The following is a 19,692-nucleotide window of genomic DNA, read 5'->3' on the forward strand; positions in this document are numbered from 1 at the left end:
AAGGGGACCAAAGGAAGACAGAAAAAAAAATAAAGCCAAATGCAGCAGTTCAACAGCTTTCTCTCCAGTGTAATGCAGCCTTTGACATGTTGATACAGCGCGGCCAGCGGTAGCTTCAGTTACACTAAATTTAAACTAGACAGATGCCACACATAGTTACTCATGCCTCGCCCCGGGAAACAAACGTCTCATTCATCACACTGGGTGCTCGGACCCCTTCGGTTCAGCAGGGTTAGGGGGCAACCTCACGGTGATCTAGCCCCACATGTCGACCTCATGCATGACCGTCTGACCTTTGACCTCTCCGTCTTTTACGTTTTCATAGAAGTGTAAGTTCTTTTAAGTCTCTAATCTCCCTCCTTTGGACACACAAAGCCTTCAATATAATTAACAAAAAGACAGCTGATTCATAATTGGTTAAACAAACATAAATATGAATCATTCTATTATCTATTATACCTCCTTTCTAAAAGTGTTCACAATGACAACAATGAAACGATCTTATTAACAAACCACAACAACCCAAACTCATTGCACATAAGGGTATAATGGAAAACACTAAGGGAAAGATTACATTTTGGATATTTAAACAAAGACCTCAAGCAAAATTAACCAAATGTGTTGTTAACAAAAGATTCCAACCTTGTGTCATGGTTCTGGACAATGATGAATATCATCTCTGACAGACTTGAGGACAGCTCGTACTGTAATGACGGCTGCCTGTTTGAGTGGAGGCACCCACCCCTCATCATAAAAGTCTAGACTACACAGGACACACCTGGCTAGAGTTGGGAGTGCCGACACACTCACCTGGCGACGTAGTGCACAGCATTCTTCCTCTCCTCTCCCCGTTATGATTGCAAAGCGCTCGAGCAGTAAAAAGTTGAAGGTTGCAGTCGTGCTGGGGCGAGAGGGGTTCGCCCACCCTAAGTACAAACAAGTCACTAAAACCTGTCGCCTGCCCTCTGCCACTCTCTTTGGGAGCTCAAAATAGTCCACCATGAGAGCTATGTAATTTCAGTCTTTCAGTCTTTCCCACGACGAGGACTGAGAGGATCATGCTCTTGATTGAGAGGAACGCAGTGACAACAACATAAACGAGGGTAGTACAGTTTTCTTGACTCGCTTGCACTTTGATTTTTAGATTATGATAAAAAATGTGCTTTGACATATCCTCTTATCGTGGCACAACACAGACAATCAAACAGGTACAGGAAGTGTCAAAGCACATTAACAGAATAAAAGTCAAACCTGACTAGTCACAGTCAGTGGTTGTGGTGACTGCTGGCATCTGGAGATTTCATTAGCCTACATCAGTCCCTCTGATGTCACTGGTGGTCTCTTTCATATCCTGCGACAGCAGTGAGAAAGGAAAGAAGCCTCAGTCGTCCTGGTGGTAGTGGGTCTAAAATTCTCTGAGAGATGGTGGCAGCCAACAAACCACAAAGACTTGTTTCAGTTTGTGAAAGAAAAAAGTCAAAGTATATGGAATAAAAGAGAACAAAGGGAGAAGACAAGGTCTTGAGACAAAGGAGAGTTGTGAACAAATATAGTGCTCCCTTCACCAGCAGCTAGAGAGCATTGTGTGTGTGTCCCCCCCCCCCCCCCACACTTAATTTTACCCTGCCATCTGAACCCCACATGGCATGTCTGGGCACAGATCCAGTCACCTTCACTGTATAATACTCTGCCACCCATAAAGGGCACTTACCATCTCCAACACCCAATGAGACCATTGCCCATGACCTGCATAACCCCGACTACTCACTCCAAAACTTATTCCTCAAACTCCCACCAAGGGGCGAGGATCCCTGATTTTGAGACTCCTTAACAATTTAACAATCCAAGTCTTCACAAATAACACAATCAATACATTTATCTGGTGGAAAGATGAGACGGCAAAATATTTTAACAGAGGTGATTTTATATAATGACCCAGGTGTTGTCCTATTTGCTCTAAAATGAGAAAAGACAGACTGACAGACGCGTATAGGTTCATTCTCCCCACAGTTTAAAAGCAGAATGCCTCGTATTTTTCAACAAACAATCATTAAATGTGGAAGTGTCAAACATCAGTACAAGCAAAGCACATGTGTCTTCAGCAATCATACCAATTCATATCTGATCTGTGGATACCAAATACATGAACTGAGAGTTCAATAAGTCCAATGTCCCCTTAAAGTTGTTCTAGTTTTAGGTCAAGCACGGTTCACTACCTCGGCCCAGGCAAGCTTGGAAGAGATGTGCTTCGGCACGGTGCAGTTCATGCACGAGCACACAACGTGGATAGCCTTCATAATGCAGAAATCGTGCAGTGTTATGACAGTTTCTGACGAAAATGACCACAGAGTAGATGTCATATTCTCTGATGTGCCGACATGGACTTTTCTGAGAATTTTTTTTACTACTGCACACTACTCTTGCTAAGTATCGCCGATTTATTAGAAAAATCTCAATGTTGAGGTGCTGTTGGTGCAGCGGTTAGTGCACTTGCCCCATGTATACGGAGAATACAGTCCTCCAAGCAGGCAGCCCAGGTCCAAATCTGACCTGTGGCTCCTGCCTCACTCTCTCCCTCATATCTGACTCTATCCACCCTCATATCTCTGTAATAAAGGCATACAAAACCAACATATAAATGAAAAAAGAAGACAGAAACAATGTGGATGAATAGAGATCACACTGAACCTGGGTGAAGGTTTCTATGTAATGTAATTAATTATCATCTAACTTTTATTTTTCAACCTAATCTACTCATTTGAACTCTTTGCTTCTTATCCACACATGCTCTTCTCCTTCCTTTCTGTCTGTCCCACCTGCAGCTTGGTTTAATACGTGTTATATATATATATATATATATATATTTATTTTTTTTTCCAAGCAGAAGGTGAGAGACCCTCAAGTACATAAGTCGCATTTTCCAAGGTTCCACTCATTATTTCGTTATCACATCAGGAGGAACCGCGCTGAATGATGACACGCTACACTACAGTCACCACAGCTGCAGCTCTCTCTCTCTCATACATACATGCATATCAACAGATTGTTGTCACTGTTAACATTAGTCAAAAAACATGTTGATTGGCTGATTTGGCCAAAAACAAAAAGGCTGGTGACATATCATCACACTGACAGCTGATGCCAAAGAGTTTGTTGTCATGGGTCAACTTTTCCCGAGCATCACCAGGTTCCGGACTCAGGAAGCTTTTGATGTGAGTAATAACTGTATGCTATGCTAAATAAAACTGAAACTATTTCAAACTTCTCAATGCTGCATTCATATAAAAATGCTTTATTATGTTGTTTGTAAACCGTGTCGTATTTAATATGACGTCTTCTGCTCTTGGACATGTCACCCTTGTGAAAGAGATCTTCATCTCGAAGGGTTAATCGCTTGGTTAAAAAAAGGTTAAATATACAAAGCCAATTATAGTGATAGCAGGGAGGAAAGTAGATTGCTACACATATACATATATATATATACACACACACACACACACACACACACACACACACACACACACACATATATAAATGTTACTCCATTGACTATAATGTATTCATGTTAAAACATACAGCATGTTAGATATTTTGGATAACGGTCTGTCACATTTGATTATAATACATGGGTTAAACATTTAATAATTTGTATTGTTAATGTATGCACAGCAAACCTATCAGCTCCGATCCAAAACAGCATTAAGTCAAAGATGTTAGTGGCCAAATAAATACCAAGTCTAATAATAAACGTCTTATTAGGTGTAAGCAAACCCAAATTATTTACTCATTAGATGATTTTCATTAGAGAAGATTTTCAAATGTTACATTTACTGAGTGAACAGTGATTAAACTGTTTCAGCTCTTGTAAAAGGCCTTAGTCTAAAAGCCGGTCTTAATTTCATTGAATTTACAATGACCCAATCCAACTCGCTGTTTAGGTTGATTACAAGAGGGTCTTGTTCTTCTATTCAGTCGGCACTGGGCATAATCAGGGGAAAACCCTTTTAGTAGGCTTGCCTAAAGCCTCTGAATAGAACAGTGGCGTATTTCACATCAAAGCGTTGACTGTTTCCTGAGCAACAAGAAAACTGAGCAAAAGAAGGAAAGGACAGACATCCATTTGGACAGGCAAGAGAAAGGAAAAGGAAAAAAGACTTTAAATCATATTCAAAAATGCAGAAATGCTGCAATAAGAGCAAGTATACAGGAAGCCAGTATTCACAAGATCACTTCAGTAAAAAAAAAAAAAAAAAAAAAAAAAAAGATTTAAGCAATCCGCTTGGCCTCCGTATATTTTCACAACACTTGAATTCACATTTTTAAGATATAGCTGCATACTTTTAAAAGCTAAAGCACAAAGTATCCACTTGAAGCTCAATGGATGACAACCTGACAGATATTGACTGTAGAGTTTTTCCTGTTTGTAACAAAAACAAGCCCCGACTTGATCCTTGCCTTCAGAGAAGGAGACTTAACTCCCGAGTTTGCTCGCTGTAACTCGGGCAGTGTAATCCTGTATTTACACGAGTTATTAATTCAGAAACAAGCTGCCCCCCGTTATGCCAAGTCATACAGTCCAGACCAGATTTAAACCACTTGCACAGTGGGGCTTTTATTCTTAGGCTTAGTTTTTTACCCTCATTCCATCTCTGAATCAAACCTCCTTTTTGAACTGGAGGACAAACAATCAGAAGTGCACGTGCCAAACCTCAAGTACACTGCCAGAGTGACATGAAGGACAGAGCTGGAGAATTCACCAGGGTTTAGGTCAAGAGGCAGAACCAAACGAAGAAAAGGAACTTTGCATAAGCGAGAAATATCAGAAACAAATCAGCTTATTTACATTTGTGGTTTTAAATATAGGTTTTTGTCTGTAATAACTACAAATGATATCACTTACAGATTACACATTTATTTGTTAAACTAATTAAGTATAAAAGAGAGTCAGACTCTATCATTAACAGGAGTCACTCCATATTTCAGACGAATTACAGACACTTCAGCGTGAAAACACAGACTGATCAGAAAGCATAAAATAAATAATAAGGATTATTCTTGTTTTCAGTCCTGACATCAGTAACATACTTTCAAACATCTGAAAAAAATAAACATTTAACTGACCAATAATACAAGAGACCAATAAAAATATTCTTTCTCATGAGACAATGTCATTAGTACGCCCAACACGTGTCATTATGGTAATATTTCATTTGTACCTGCTCTGTCAATAATCTGTAAAACACCCGTAATGCAAAAACATTTAAAATCTAAAAATTACATCTTTTATGTTCAATATAACATGGAAACTTTGAAATGTCTTCAGATTTTCGTCATCTGTACATTCTTCAAGTTTTACAGTCTAGTTTCCATTTTAAAGTATTTTCTAAAATTAATCGACAATATAGTCAAAGTATACGTCATCATGTATCCCCATTCCAACTTTTTTCAACTGATGGATTGGTTTCCATGGTATTAAAATTATTTTTAATCTGTTTACTTGTTTTTTTTTTAACCCATGCAATGCCTGTCTATTTCATTTCCTTTCTTCCTTATTGATGTACAAGATGTCTAAAAGATGTATGCTGTCCTCTGAGTTGTGTCCGTGTCCGTTTTGTTCTGCCCTGTGTTAAATTAAGCCAGATGTGGGGGGGTTGCAGTAAACGTGTTTGTCTAGATTGGAGCCCATTAAGCATCCTATACATCTCACATCATTGACACGCCAAGACAAAGACTACTGTAAAGATCGTTTCCCATTACTGAAAGCAGCACAATAAGAGCCTGATGATCATAAATATACCTGATTTCTTCATGTCCACCTAAAAGGTGCAATATCTCGAAGCAATTATTTAATGAAGCAGCTAAAATAACATTTCAATCTCAAACCAAGTGCTGCACTTTGTTTAGACGTGTCTTCCCTCCTACCTGCTTAAACTGGAGACAAACTTTAACCCACCATGATTTACTGATAGCCACATGTATGAACTTTTTTTTTTTACAAACGTTGGCCCATTGTTGAATGAAAATTAATCTGACAGCTGTTTAGAGCTTTGAAAAAAAAAGCATTATGGTGACACCCATATTAATGTTTTTTTTTTTACACATCCAATATTATATGTACTCTCATTTAAAAAATATATTCAACTTATTTTTAAATGTAAGGGTCAGATGGGGGTAAATACTTTAAAGCCATGCTGACTTTGATAAAGCTATATACACATCATTTTAAATAGTCAAAGCATGACTGTTCACAAACATACGACCAAGTTATTTTATGAATTAAATCAATATATTTTTTAACTGTTGACAACAATTAACTAGTTATTACATTAAAGAGCATTTTTATTACAACAATGCTATTGACAACATTAGCATGTCTTTGGCATTAACACTGGTCTCTCTCTCTCTCAGATATATTTCACATTAAAACTTAACATCCAAACTAACTACTGTCACCCCACCAGAGTTCAAAGCTTTCACTACACAGCTGCCAAGAAAACTGCAACTGCAACCGTTTTTGTAGTTTAAACTGCATGCAAACACAACTAAACTAGCATATGGCCATAACAGCACCAGTGCTACCCTGCTAGCATGTCGAGCTAATGACAGCTGGTGTGTGGAAACTCTGAGGGAAACCACGATTGGAAGTATTTTAAATATCTCTACTTCTTAAGTATAAATAAAAATTCTTGTCGGAGCCGGTTCCACTTTCATTGAGCACAGACAGTATTGAAAGCTGTCATGCAAAACTTAAGCCCTGTAGCTCACTAAACTGAAGAAGTTGTGTTAAATATATTGCATATTGTAACATGCATGGTCAGGATATGTTTGTGCGAAACACAGCAATAAGCAAAGGGAGATAAACTAACCTGCGGGGCCTAAGGGCTGCTGCTGCCCGTCCTCTCCAAATATCAGTCTGAAATCCAGCTCCTCATTCCCGGGGCAGTTTGCAGTAGTCATCGGGTTTGACAGCTCGGGCTTCACCCCGCCACTCGACCTACCGTCGACCGCTGGAGCACTTTATGCTCTCCAAACAAAAAAAATGTCACATTTACCGACTGACACAACGCCGAAGTTCAACTTTAGTTCAGTTTAAAGTATGAGCACGCGAGCTGTAGTTTTCCTCTCGTTTAAAAAAAAAGAAAAAGAAAAACATCCAAAATAAACGAGTCCTCCACTGGCGACAACTTCAGAGAAAGTCGCCGGCTTCCCTCGAGCTCTGCTCTCACTCTTCCTTTCTCGTCTCCCGGCCGAGTCAACGACAAAGAAGCGCTTTCTTTTCCAGTGTTTAATGTTCGCCAAAATGTCCTGTTCCCAGTCTCCCTCTCTCTCTCTCTCTCTCTCTCTCTCTCTCTGTCTCTTTCTTTCTCTCTCTATCTCTATCTCTCCAGTCAGTCTCTCTCTCTCTCTCTCTCTCTCTCTCTCTGCCGGAGCTCCTATCCCAACTTTTACTAACCCCGCGTGACAAGGCAGTTACAGCGGTGACGTAAACAGACACAACACAGGGCAAGCGCACACAAATGCACGAACACGAGCACGCATACACACAATACAAACACACAGCTCCATGTCTATGGAGTTAACAATTTAAACAGTTAACGATATATTGGATTCAATTAAAATACGTTTATAAAGCTTTTATTTGTTTTGTTTTTAACCTATGCCATTAGGTATCAGTAGGTAAAATAAAACATAATAAACACAATAAATTTCACATTTCTGATCATGTTCTTCACCTCCGATTAAAACTTTTTTTTTTTTAACAATTAAAAAAATGATTGTCTCAAACCCTTTGAACTTGCAGTAGCTTTGTCTAACATGCTCGTTTCTCTGTTTAATTGGCACTCCATTCCATCCCAACCACCTATGGAGTTAGATTTGTGTTTTACCACCCACCATTAGATTACATCCGATTGCACCTAGCTCTTAACTCTGCCTCTTTGTGTGGTTCCAATCCAAGCCTGGATTGGTAGGTATAATGACATGATGCACTTTTTACCTTTATATCCCTTGAGCCTTTCAGCACAGAGGCCCATTCATTTCTAATCAGTTAATTCAGGCCTGTAGTTGGAGCTATATTAGGGACATCAAGACATTGTCAATATGGATGATTTAATTATTTACATGGTGGAAAAGTGTCATATAAAACTGAATGAAAACAGTGGTTTTATGCTGAACATGCAAGTATGGTGTTGAGAGAGGGTGTTCTCATGTTAAATGTTATTTAAATGTATTGCTCTCAAACATTTTGAATGTGTGAAGTGTGTGAACCGAACTTTACACTAAATGTTAACCATCTGTTTCATTACCATTTAGAAGATGAACAATTTGGACCCAAGCATTTGTAAATGTGTTAAATGTATGGCCATACACATATGTGTACTCCTTAGACCTGTATATTGAATAGACACTGTTTAACACAATCTGACACTGAAAGGTTGTGAGTCGTTTTTCTTCATGTGCAGTCTCTACTCATTCTTGATATTCTTGCTGTGAGGACTCCTTTCTGCCATGATATTTTAGTATTTATCACAATTCAATTCTAAGTCAATATTAACTGAGACTTGGTACTAACTTTCTTACTGGACTAAAGCAATGGTAAATCTGTCTTTGTGTAGGCTGTTCCCAACCCTTTAACCCCTGTGCCACTGTGCAACCCATCAATCTCCTAGGTTAATCTTTATTGGGCAAGCAAATCAGAGGTCTAAGCTTTAATGTGTTGCTTTTTTTGATTATCTCTCAGCTATGAAGCCCCTGAAGTCCAAACATTTTTTTTTTTTTAAACCCTCATATTTACACATATGCACAAGACTTTTTTTTATATCACTTTTTGGGACCTCACAGGGTAAGTATTTTTCTTAAAATTGGAGAAGCATTGTGGGTTTGATTAAAACAAGTAATATTTAACCTCTAGCTTTTAAATCATGCTACTCTACCAGTCATACTGAATATTGAGGACAACATTATTTTGGACTTTAAAGACCAACTTGCATTAAGTTGCCTATCTTTCTAATCTTTTTCTATATTAATGCAAATCATGTACAGTAATATACCATTCATAAGTAATAAGACCATTAATTTTAAGCAAAAAATAGTTTATGCACAAGCACATTTTAATGTCAGTCAGTCCATCCCCAACATAAAGTGCATGCAGAGCAGACAGCAGCCTCTCGTTTTTCTGACACAGCCACGATACATATACTTTTGCTAGAAGCATGTGGGCGTACAGACAGCGGCTCAGCTCACAAATGCATCTAAAAGCATCAATATCACATTTCCTGTGGTCTTTATTTCCAAGCAAAAGCAAAGGCTTTAACTCTTTTTCACTTTTATGCCATGTTGAAGAATTTCATGCTAAGCAGACATGTTGCTCCTCTCAGAATTGTTGTCATAACTATCGAAATTTCCCAGAGTCCTAAATATATAACAAAAACACATGTTTATTTAGCCATTTAAGTCATGAAGTAAGCAAATAAAAATGAAATTCAGTATTTGGACATTATTCTCATTCACTCAAAACTATTTGTTTAATGTCTGCAGTAAGATCTAAATGGTTTGCTAAACTAAAAATAGGTCTTCAAACTGGAAGTTTTACTGGTTTTGAAACCTCAGAGAAAAATGTGTTAATCTGAAGGACTAATTTGTGCAACTTTGCAACTCAGTGCAGTCACATGGGATTTTTATAATAAGTAATTCCATACTACAAAGCCAACTCCAGTCTGTAGTATTTAAGAGCTGTTTGAGCTATTTTGATTTGTCCTAAAATGTTCTATATTAACTATTTCAATTTTAAGCTTTATTTGAGTAAGGTAAGTAAAAAAAATATAAAGGAGAAGCAAACAACAGAATTAAAATTAGAATATCCTTAAAACATCCCTGAGTGACAGAAAGGAAGACAAGTAAAAACTATTGACTCAAAAAGGTTAATTCAGTGCATATAGATTATATCTTAGACAATCATAATACCCATGAAGGATTTTTTCACTTTTCAAAAGTGTTTTCAAAGGTAGGTGAGAAGGAGAACATGAGATTTTAGTTGTAAATGAAACAAATGATTTGTAAGTAAATGAGTGTTCATTTACATTTGATGTAAATCTATTCTTAGCACATTTTATTTATTTAAAGGGTTCATCATCTTGCTATGTGGCAGTCACATGACTTAAATGAACTTTCTCCTGTGAAGACCCACCCAAGTCTAATTCAGGTTACCTGTAGGACTTATCTCCGCAGATGACCTTTGAAGGGAGAAGATAAAGAGGACAAATCGTGTGGGAGGCTGCAGATGTGGTTTGTGATATTATGTTCTTGTCAAGAAAGTTATGAACAAAAAAAAACTTGCACCTGCCCCCACACTGGTCCCATTTGAGAGAGGTGTCACTCTTTCAAGGATCAGGGTTTGCACACACTGCAGATGTACAACACAGCACTTTGGCAACACATGCAACGTTCACTAAATGTCAATAAAGATCAGAATTGCACACATCTCTATCAGAATGTCAGCTGATAAAGAGTTAATGGTGCACTTGTGCAACTGCTCTGGAGTAAGTTGCACAGTTTTTATTCTTTCACCAACATCAAACAAACATGCCTAAACATTTTTAAGTGTTTTGATATATCTGTTAAAGACTAAGAGCCATCAGTGAGGCTGTCTTAATAATATTGCATCCAATATCCAATCCAGTATCCAAGCAGAATAATAGTCTATGTTTTCTTTTTCATAAAAAGAGCATGAAATACCAGACTTGGGAAAGCATGCACAAAGGCTTTAACAACTCTGATTTAGAGTTCAGTTAAAATGTCCCTTGTTGATTTATGCTGCCCTCTATCATTCAGAATGTGTAACTACATTTGGACTTAGTCTAATGCGTAAATTGGACAAATGCTTCAGTTTAGACAATCACAAGCCCAGGGTCACATTTAAAAAAAATACTTGACCAGTGGGGGTGTCACTATTAAAATGCATTTTTATTACATTGTTTATGTGATATAAAAATTCACATAGAAGGAACCATTGCATGCCCACCTCAGTTTATGTCAGGAGGAAAGAGTAACACAGGGACTCCAGCTGCCACAGCCTTAGTTTGCCTAGCATGTGACAGACAGAGTCTATTACCGAACGTGTGTGTAATGTGTTAAAGCCACAGTAAATCAATCAATGAGCCAGTGTACGCACCAGAGTGAAAGGCTAGATCAATACCAGCACTGCTGTAGACATCTGATTCGGTTTCTATGCTTGCTACAGGCCTAAATGTAATGTAATTTGTAATGATGGGATTGTAAAATACCTGACCGAAAAGCAAAACAAACTTCCCTGTAGGCTTTTGGAGGTGACTGTGCCAAACAGAAGAGAATGTCCCCTGTTGGACCCCCCTGGATGCATTAGATTAGTTTCCTTTTTATTAGCTTTCACTGCCAGTAACAAAGAAACACTGGATTATCCCTCTTAAGTAGCATAAAAAATTATGCTGCCTTTCTTTTGCAGTAGAAGTAGAAACTAATAAATAAATGCTAATAAAGACTACTCTGTGGACTTACCTAAAAAGATAAATAATTACTATATTAACTGTGTTGGCATTTGGCCATTTTCAGATTAAAAACAACTTCATGCCTTCAGGCTTGGTTTTGCTGAAAAGGATTGACTGGATCTCTGAGTCATGTGAACAGATATTGACAGTCACAGTTGTGTCGATGACTGAGCTATTTCTCACCCCTCTCTAAACCATTACAACCTCTGGCATACTGTAGCACAGGCAGTGCTGATTCACCAGGCTAGTGATCAGCTGATTGATTAGTTTCAGAGCAGGCATGCAATTCAAGACCTCGAGATGAAGTGATAATCAGGGTTAAAGAGGTGATTTATCCAAGGATAAAATGTATTTTCCTCTACTTAAATGATTTATAATGTAATATAGGCCTACATCAATGTAAGTAAGTAACATATTTATATCGCCCTTTTAAAACACTTTTGAATGTGAATGTTTCTGACACAAACACAACAAGCAGCACAGTTTTTTTTGTTTTTTTTAAAAAGAAAATTACATTACATTTGTTATATCCTTTTGTCAACAAGGGGGTTTTGTAAGTAAACCATGTTTTTCTTTAGCAGTGTATATAGTTTTTTTATTCAATGTATAGCCTATGTATAGCTATTGTGAATTATTTCAGCATACACACACACATAAATACATACATACTGTACATACATACATACACGCATGGCACAAACAAAAGCAAAAACTATATGTATACACATTTATACATATCTATATATATATATATATATATATATATATATATATATATATATATTGTTTGTGCTTATCAATGTTTTCATCTCGACGTAACGATTACGTCAACAGTCCGTTCCCAATTGACGTCATCAACATTCGACAAAGAAGCATGGCGATACAGCTGTCATGGGAGGCAGGATGCGAACAGATTAACTTTGTATTGTTTTTTAACATTTAAAGTCACTTACCTTTCCAGGGGTCTTGCATTATCTCATTCTCATGGTTTAGTCGTGTGTTCACGGTTTGTTTTACCTTCTAGCAGACTTGGGGTGGCTATACGCTAGCTCAAAACAAACATGCAGTCCCTAAAGGTCGTCTGCTTGGGGCTGAGAGTGTCGCGCTCAAGCTGGTTTTTCAGTCCTGAATTTATGAAGTTATCAGCCTTCCGTCGTGTTCATTGTTTTCATGATCATGCTCGTTCCGGTCATACGGTGGCCAAACAAGAAGAGATTCCAGTCATTCGTGTCCCTCGCTACTTGCAGAAGCAGGTTGAAAACGTCAAACAAACGCGGGGCAAAAACCAGATCAACACCATCAGAGCCGGCAAGCTCCTGATCCAGAGCAAAAATCCCGTTCAGAACCAATCTGCAGGATACATACTTGGAAAATTTGAGCAGCCTGTTCTCTGCTCAAAAGGATGGAAACACGCCAAATCCTTCGGGGACTATTTCATCATCAACAACACCAAGACAGCTGCACCCTGTGTCGGAGAAAAGCAGGAGGACATTGAACAGAAGGCAGCTGAGACTTTTGATAAATTCCACATCTGCAAGGAGCTGGTGGAAACTTTGGAGAAAATAAACATTACCCAGCCAACTACTGTCCAGCTGCAGACCATCCCAAAGGTCTTGAAAGGTCACAATATTCTATGTGCTGCTGAAACAGGCAGTGGTAAAACATTGAGTTACCTCTTGCCTATTGTTCAAAGACTGCAGGCTGAGAAGAAATCAGAAATGGATGCCGAGAACACACACAAGATTCGCACTGTGGTGCTCGTACCTTCCAGAGAGCTAGCTGAGCAAGTAGCAGCTGTGTCCACGACTCTGTGTGCTCCATTTGGCTTTCTGACAAGGACTGTGGGTGGTGGGCGAGGTGTTGGACACATCAAGATGGTGTTCAAGAGGGATCAGCCAGAAATTGTCGTGGCTACCCCAGGTGCCTTGGTCAAGGCCCTGCGAAGAGGCTGTCTGGAACTGAGTGAGCTGAGCTTCTTCGTGGTAGATGAGGCGGACACCATGTTTGACCCGAGCTTTTGTGATATGCTGCAGGACATCCTCCTCCACGCTAACATTGCAAGCGATCCCAAGGAAACACGAGGCGCTGGCCACAAAGCGCAGCTGCTAATGGTAGGCGCCACCTTTCCTGGTGGTGTTGGAGATGTGCTAAGTAAAGTGACAGACCTGGGCAGCATTGTGGTTATCAAGAGCAAGATGCTTCACTTCCTCATGCCTCACGTGAAGCAGACTTTCCTGAAGGTGAAGGGAGCCGACAAGATCCTGGAGCTCCACCAGGCCCTGAAGCTGCTCCAACAGAAAAACGGAGGACTGGAGGGTTCTGTTGTGGTGTTTTGCAACAAGTCCACCACTGTCAACTGGCTGGGATACTCACTGGAGGAGATGGGAGTACAGCATGCACGTCTGCAAGGGGAAATGCCAGCTGCGGTACGTGCAGGAATCTTCCGCTCCTTTCAGAAGGGCTTGGTTGAAGTGTTAATATGCACGGATATTGCTTCGCGAGGCCTGGACACATCTAAAGTGCATCTGGTTGTCAACTATGATTTCCCAGAATCCCACACGGACTATATCCACAGAGCAGGGCGGGTAGGAAGAGCAGGAGGGGTGGAGGACGGGGAGGTGCTGAGCTTTGTTTCTCATCCGTGGGATGTCGAGTTGGTTCAAAAGATCGAGACGGCTGCACGCAGGAGAACTATTTTGCCAGGGATGGAATCTGATATACATGAGCCGAAGCCAAAGATAGTGGGAGACGAGGAGAATACTTCTGTGTGATTACTTACTGTTTCAGAAGTGTTGGCAAGTCAAACTCTCATTGCATAGTAGTCAGAAATGTTTGATCCAATCATAAGCAATGTTTTTCTGTGCACTCAGATTTAGAAATATTTTGTTTTTGTGCAGGAATTATGAATTCTGCAGCTGTTCTTAATCTTAAATTTAAAGAAAATAAACACAAACAAAATCAAACATTTCATCACGTAATCAGTTAACAGAAAAACAAGTGACACGTTTCACTATGGTCAAACTTTGTGGTCAAACTTGTTACTAATTTTATTAAGTATAATTTAAAGCTGAAGCTTTTCTTCTTGTGGAAATATGGAGAATGTGTTCATGTGCTTTTTGACTTCATTTTGTTTTGTTTATAAATGTTGATTGTCTGTGCCTCCTGGTAATAATAATGTTTCTGATATGCAATAACGTATGCTCAGCAGATTCCAGTATTTTCAATTAACTGCTGCCATACATTTGTTTCAATATGCTTCATTTTCATAATAAAATACACGTATCATTCGCACTTTGTCTCATTCAACTAAACATTATTTAGTAGTAAAGTGTTTCACTAATTCACCTAAAATAATGTAAGTAAAAATGTTTTAGAATAACTAAAAATTGGATGTGTACTACGTTAGCTTCTCTCCTGATGTAAATATATTTTAAGCACTATAGTTCAAATAAAAATGGTCTTTGGTGGGTGAAAGGTAATTTTAATTACAGTAGGTAACAGAAAGCAATTCAGCTGTGGATTTGTAATAGTATAAAATAAAACGTGTATTTTTACCCCACCGAACCAAAAACCATCCCGGACATGTCTTTAAAATCCAGACAGTTGGCCCCTTCAATCACTGACCAATGACAGTGAAACTGAGTATCATGGACCTTAATGTAGACAGAAAAATGTGTTTTACAATTACTTAACTGCTTCTTAAACTAATCTCAAGTCTGAAGTGATTCCTTACACAGGCAGTGCATGTGTTTAGCCACAAGGGGGAGGCATTGATTTATTTTTTGTTTTGTCATATCACCTGTAAAGTCCCTTGTTTCACTCATCAAAACGTGTGCTTTGTTCTCTGTTTTATAAACTTTAGTGCAACATTTACAAGCCAGCTGGTTTCTAAAAGACAAAGTGTGATCAGTGTACCTTTATTGCAGTCTAAAAACTTAGAGAGCACTTATAATTAATCACTAGTGAAGATTAATACAGGGCAAAGCATAACAAATCTGTGACCCCCTCACCCCCACCCCAATCTAGCAGGACGCTGTTGAAAGAAACCACAAAAGTGTCAAGATGGAAATCTGCCAGAGTGACCTAAATGTTCGGATCATGTTTTCAAAGTCGGCTCTATTCCTGTTGTAATGGAAGCTGGTTTAATTGTTTAAACATCACGCTGCTTTTTCAGGTATTTAAGACAGATGACAACAAACATTTTAGTAAACAATTCTTCAGGACATGCTCTTATTTTGAAGAGGCTTGGTTTGCCATGCTACACACTCAGTGATTTATGCTGAGTGTTTGTGTTAGTATGGAGATTAGAGGAGCAGAAAGACCTGAGTGTTATGCAGACAGGCAGATGTGTTAACAACTCTGACAGTAACTCGGGGCTTCCATCAGAATGTCTGGAATGTAGTTGGGATTGTCCTACTGGGGCTCGGGTCAACACTCTTGAGCTTCACCCCCCTCTTAGGGTTCACATTTCACCCATCTGTACCCTGACAACAAGGAGCCAGTGCCCATTTATAGCATGTAAAGCAAATCCCTCCAATCCCTTCATTTATATTTCTTCCCTGAGTCTTCTAAAAATATATAAAAACAGATTTCTCCCTTCCAGTAAGTTGTTGAGCCCTATATAAGTATTTTACGTCTATAATAGTTTTAGGCTATAGATCTAAGCTTATATGTCATTCTCTGACATCACACATGATCGGTTTGCTAAGTGTAAGTCACAGTCTGTAACATTAGTTGTTAATGTTTGCAAATCTGGAGAGGAAATAACCAAAATCATAGTGATATGTTTCTGTTTTGTCAAGGGGACAACTCATTTTGACTAAGTCTATTTTGTATTCTGGTTATTTCTGCCTTTGTAGCTGAATTTTGACAGTTTTTAAAAGTCCTGCTTCAAATTTTTTTTTTTTTTTTTTACCTGTTCCAACTAACATGTGCGTGCAGGGGTCTTACATGGAGATAGATAGACTCTTTGTTTTCATTGTTTAAAAGAACACAACAATCATGTACAGCAGCGTTTACAAAATCCTTCACATTTTATAAAATAGACAACATATTCATAGTTATATTTAGTTTGTGCAAGGTTATTAGTGGGGAAGTGAAAAGGTAGCTGTGGTACAGAAACAACTGTTGTTCAATAAATGAACAATCAATTTATCTTTCGAAACATTCCTGCATGTAAATATGAGGGGGGACTAAGATTTTTAGAAGAAAAGGTTGTTTCAACAAACCCTAAAACATGCCAGGAAGGAGTCTTTTTTTTTTCTTTTTTCAAAAAGGTCCTTCAATGTTAAGAAAAGTTTAATACTCAACTGCTGGAGTAGCAAACCTCTTGAGATGCTCTGCTTCACGACCCAGCCTGTAGTAAAACAAACAGAGAGCTTTTCTCAGCTTCCTCTCAAATATTTGAGCAGGCGGTGGTGTCTCTCTTTAGGGAATTTCCCCTTTTCTTTGCTCTGCTTTTAGTCTTAAAACATTCAAACAGCCTGTTTAAAGGGAATATAGCCGAAAATTCACATTACACAGTCATTTCATACTTTTTTTTTTCAATAACAGAATTACATCCATTAAAAACTCAAAATAAATTCATTGCATTCACGCGATCCCCAATTTGTAGTCCTCGTGGACAGATGGACTACAAGGCATTCTGTCCATTTACAATGACGTATTTCCTCGTCGCTCCACCGTGGGATTATCTCCCACTCCCCTTTTACACACACGTTTACACACACACATACACACACACACACACACAAACACACTGTGCCGCTAGTCCAGCCACTTGGAAATTTCCCTCAGCGCGGAGGATATTGTGCCGCTAAGAAGCTGTATGTTAGTGTGCATCTCGCTTGAAATGCTCCAGTAGAGGATCTGAAGGTACGTTTACAACCACCGTAATCGGCTTATTCTGATGCCCATCTCCCCCCTTTAACAGTCTCGGGGATCTGTCTGACCTTCTCTGCGACCATAAACCCGCAAACACACGCACGCACGCACGCACGCAGCGTGATTGTGCTGCTGCTGGATGGGAGCCTTTCACTTTGACTGCATTGCCTCTCAGTCCGCCTCTCTCCTTTGAATGTACCCATGCTGTAAATTGCGTTTGGCAGCGTTGCTTATTGGAAATCAACGCAACTTGAGGAGCCTTTAACTGTCGACTTCTCCAGTTGCATCGGTGTGCGGGTTTTCGGCCGACTGTAGGGATCAGCGGGCTTCAGCCGCGGGTTGACTGGTAAGGATTTTCTATGTTGGCAAAGCTGCTGTTTCTGTAGCCGCAGGATCAGCATGTGGACTGAGGTTTGGTGCTCGGTTGGTAGGTGAAGAGTCAAGGAGGCATGGAGAGTTCATGTAGGTTACATTGCAATGGTCGGGGAGAAAGCAGCCTCCGCCATGTTACGTTACTATCTTAGTCAAGCTGCCACTTAACGCCACAATAAATTGTTTACAACTTTTTTGGGGGGGTTTTCTGTTAACAAGGATGGTAAGCACGAAACGCACACATTAAAGGGCGGCCACCTGTGCCAAGCATGTGGCTGCTGCTATGCTTAAAACACCGGCTTATGAAATGCAAGCAGCCCCACATTACAGCTCCTACATGCCGGCTGGTAAACAATCACATAGCACGAAACCATCAGTGTTGTTTCCCTTAAGGTTCTTTGCTTGCAGTTCCCTGGCAAACCGCGTGTGCCTTACATGCCCAAGGTGAGCAGCATTGAGGATAAAGTGAGGGTGCGACATGAAGGATGATGTTCTCTGCAGCAGGTTATAGTTTTTGAATGGTGAGGATGGCTGCATGTATCGGCTCTGTTGCCACACCCCTTCGCAGACAGCCTCTGATACTCTGCCATTTTCACATTTAAAGGACCAATCACGTGCTTCTCATATCTGTTATCATTACTGCAAGGGACCTCATGTTTTTTTTCCTTCAAATGCATCCCTAAGGAATCCATATGAATGAGAATTTGTTTTTGTGCCAAGTTTGTGCACAAGGATCAATACACTCCATGCTTGCATTGCAGTCAGTGGATCAATCCATTGCGAGCTAGATGTGACAGTTCAGATGCCTGCAACAATTGATGTGCAAGCGAGTTTCTCTGACAGTCTTAACGGGAAAAGTAGACTGTAGCCTGAAGCCCCCCCTTCCTCCCTTATTCTCTCTCTCTCTCTCTCTGTGACACACACACACACACACACACACACACACACTCTCCCCTTCCCCAGTCCCCCCTGGCTTGTCAGAAAAAGACACATGACCTTATAGGCTGCAGGCTCCAATGTGTGTGTAATGCGTCTGGAACGAATGCTTCCCTCTGCCTGGTTTGTTACACATCCTCTAGGTATGTCTTAACTTCTGCATGTCTGTGTTTTGATGAGGTCGTTTTGGCATTCAGGAATGCATTTCTTGTTTGAGTTCTCTGCGGTCTTGAAATATATTTTCCGATAAATCTGTAGTTAATAAAGGTGCGGCGGAAACCGACAGCACGAGAATGTCAAGCCATATCCTCAGGTTGCCCTACGTTAAAATCTGTCCTTTCAAAATGGCAGCCCCTGTCTAATGAGCCGAGCCCCTACTCTGCATAGATCAGTCTTGCTTCTGTTTCATCTCTTTGAAAATGTCATTTTTTTTCAGAGCCTCATTTAAGCAGCACTATCATCTGCTGCTAAATAAATATGCAGCTCTGCCACCAGCCACCGCACCGATCATTTATTAAACTGACCAAACTCCCTCTGACTCTCCTGACATTAAAGCAGCAATCAAGCGCTTTTTCATTATATTAGCAGCGGCGCTGACCTTTCAAAGATTGTGTTTATACGTCCATTATGCGTAATTTGAAACAAATCTACTTAAAGTGGAGTGATCAACAAATACACTGTTGATTTGTGTAGCTGTTCAGTTATTGAGTGCTGAAATCAGCAGCAGGAAAAGAGTTTTGTTTGGAAATGATGTCAGAGTTTGTACAAACTGAAACTATATGAAGTGTTTAACATTATTAGTGGGCATTCAAATCAACAAATGGCTGTTTAGTCAATACCTTAGTTTCTTGTGAAATAGCTAACACTCGGATACTAGCAAACAATTTACTGACTGTTGCCTTGAGACAAACTTTCATTGTCGTGTGCTCCTGTTTGGTAAAACACTTCTTGGTCAATCTTATATGGGATTGGAAGAGTT

The 19,692-nt window shown here is 39.5% G+C and overlaps 3 protein-coding genes across 6 annotated transcripts in view; 2 read left to right on the forward strand and 1 right to left on the reverse strand.

Moving 5' to 3' along the window:
- The window catches only part of nfatc3a (nuclear factor of activated T cells 3a), a 50,093-nt gene extending 42,689 nt beyond the window's left edge, over nucleotides 1–7,404 (reverse strand). The window contains exon 1 of one of the 2 annotated variants that reach the window (XM_079340220.1): nucleotides 6,867–7,404. In XM_079340220.1, coding sequence (XP_079196346.1) covers nucleotides 6,867–6,957 — 91 coding nt within the window. In that variant the 5' untranslated portion in view covers nucleotides 6,958–7,404. The remainder of the gene's footprint in view (nucleotides 1–6,866) is intronic. The other variant, XM_079340219.1, reaches the window with a different exon arrangement.
- Nucleotides 7,405–12,348: 4,944 nt separating this feature from the next.
- ddx28 (DEAD (Asp-Glu-Ala-Asp) box polypeptide 28) lies at nucleotides 12,349–14,813 on the forward strand. The gene has a single exon (XM_079340232.1). The coding sequence runs from the start codon at nucleotides 12,584–12,586 to the stop codon at nucleotides 14,291–14,293; it is 1,710 nt and encodes a 569-aa protein (XP_079196358.1). The 5' UTR covers nucleotides 12,349–12,583; the 3' UTR covers nucleotides 14,294–14,813.
- A 2,474-nt stretch (nucleotides 14,814–17,287) lies between these two features.
- LOC306821529 (talin-2) overlaps nucleotides 17,288–19,692 on the forward strand; it is an 86,112-nt gene continuing 83,707 nt past the window's right edge. For 2 of the 3 annotated variants that reach the window (XM_079340019.1, XM_079340021.1), the window contains exon 1: nucleotides 17,288–17,396. The gene's annotated coding sequence lies outside the window, so the exon portion shown is untranslated. The other variant, XM_079340020.1, reaches the window with a different exon arrangement.

Source organism: Symphodus melops, assembly GCF_947650265.1.
Source record: "Symphodus melops genome assembly, chromosome: 3".
NCBI lineage: Eukaryota > Metazoa > Chordata > Actinopteri > Labriformes > Labridae > Symphodus > Symphodus melops.

What these genes read in the sequence shown, in the direction of transcription:
- ddx28 (XM_079340232.1), top strand. Translation starts at nt 12,584, where the DNA reads ATGCAGTCCCTAAAGGTCGTCTGCTTGGGGCTGAGAGTGTCGCGCTCA.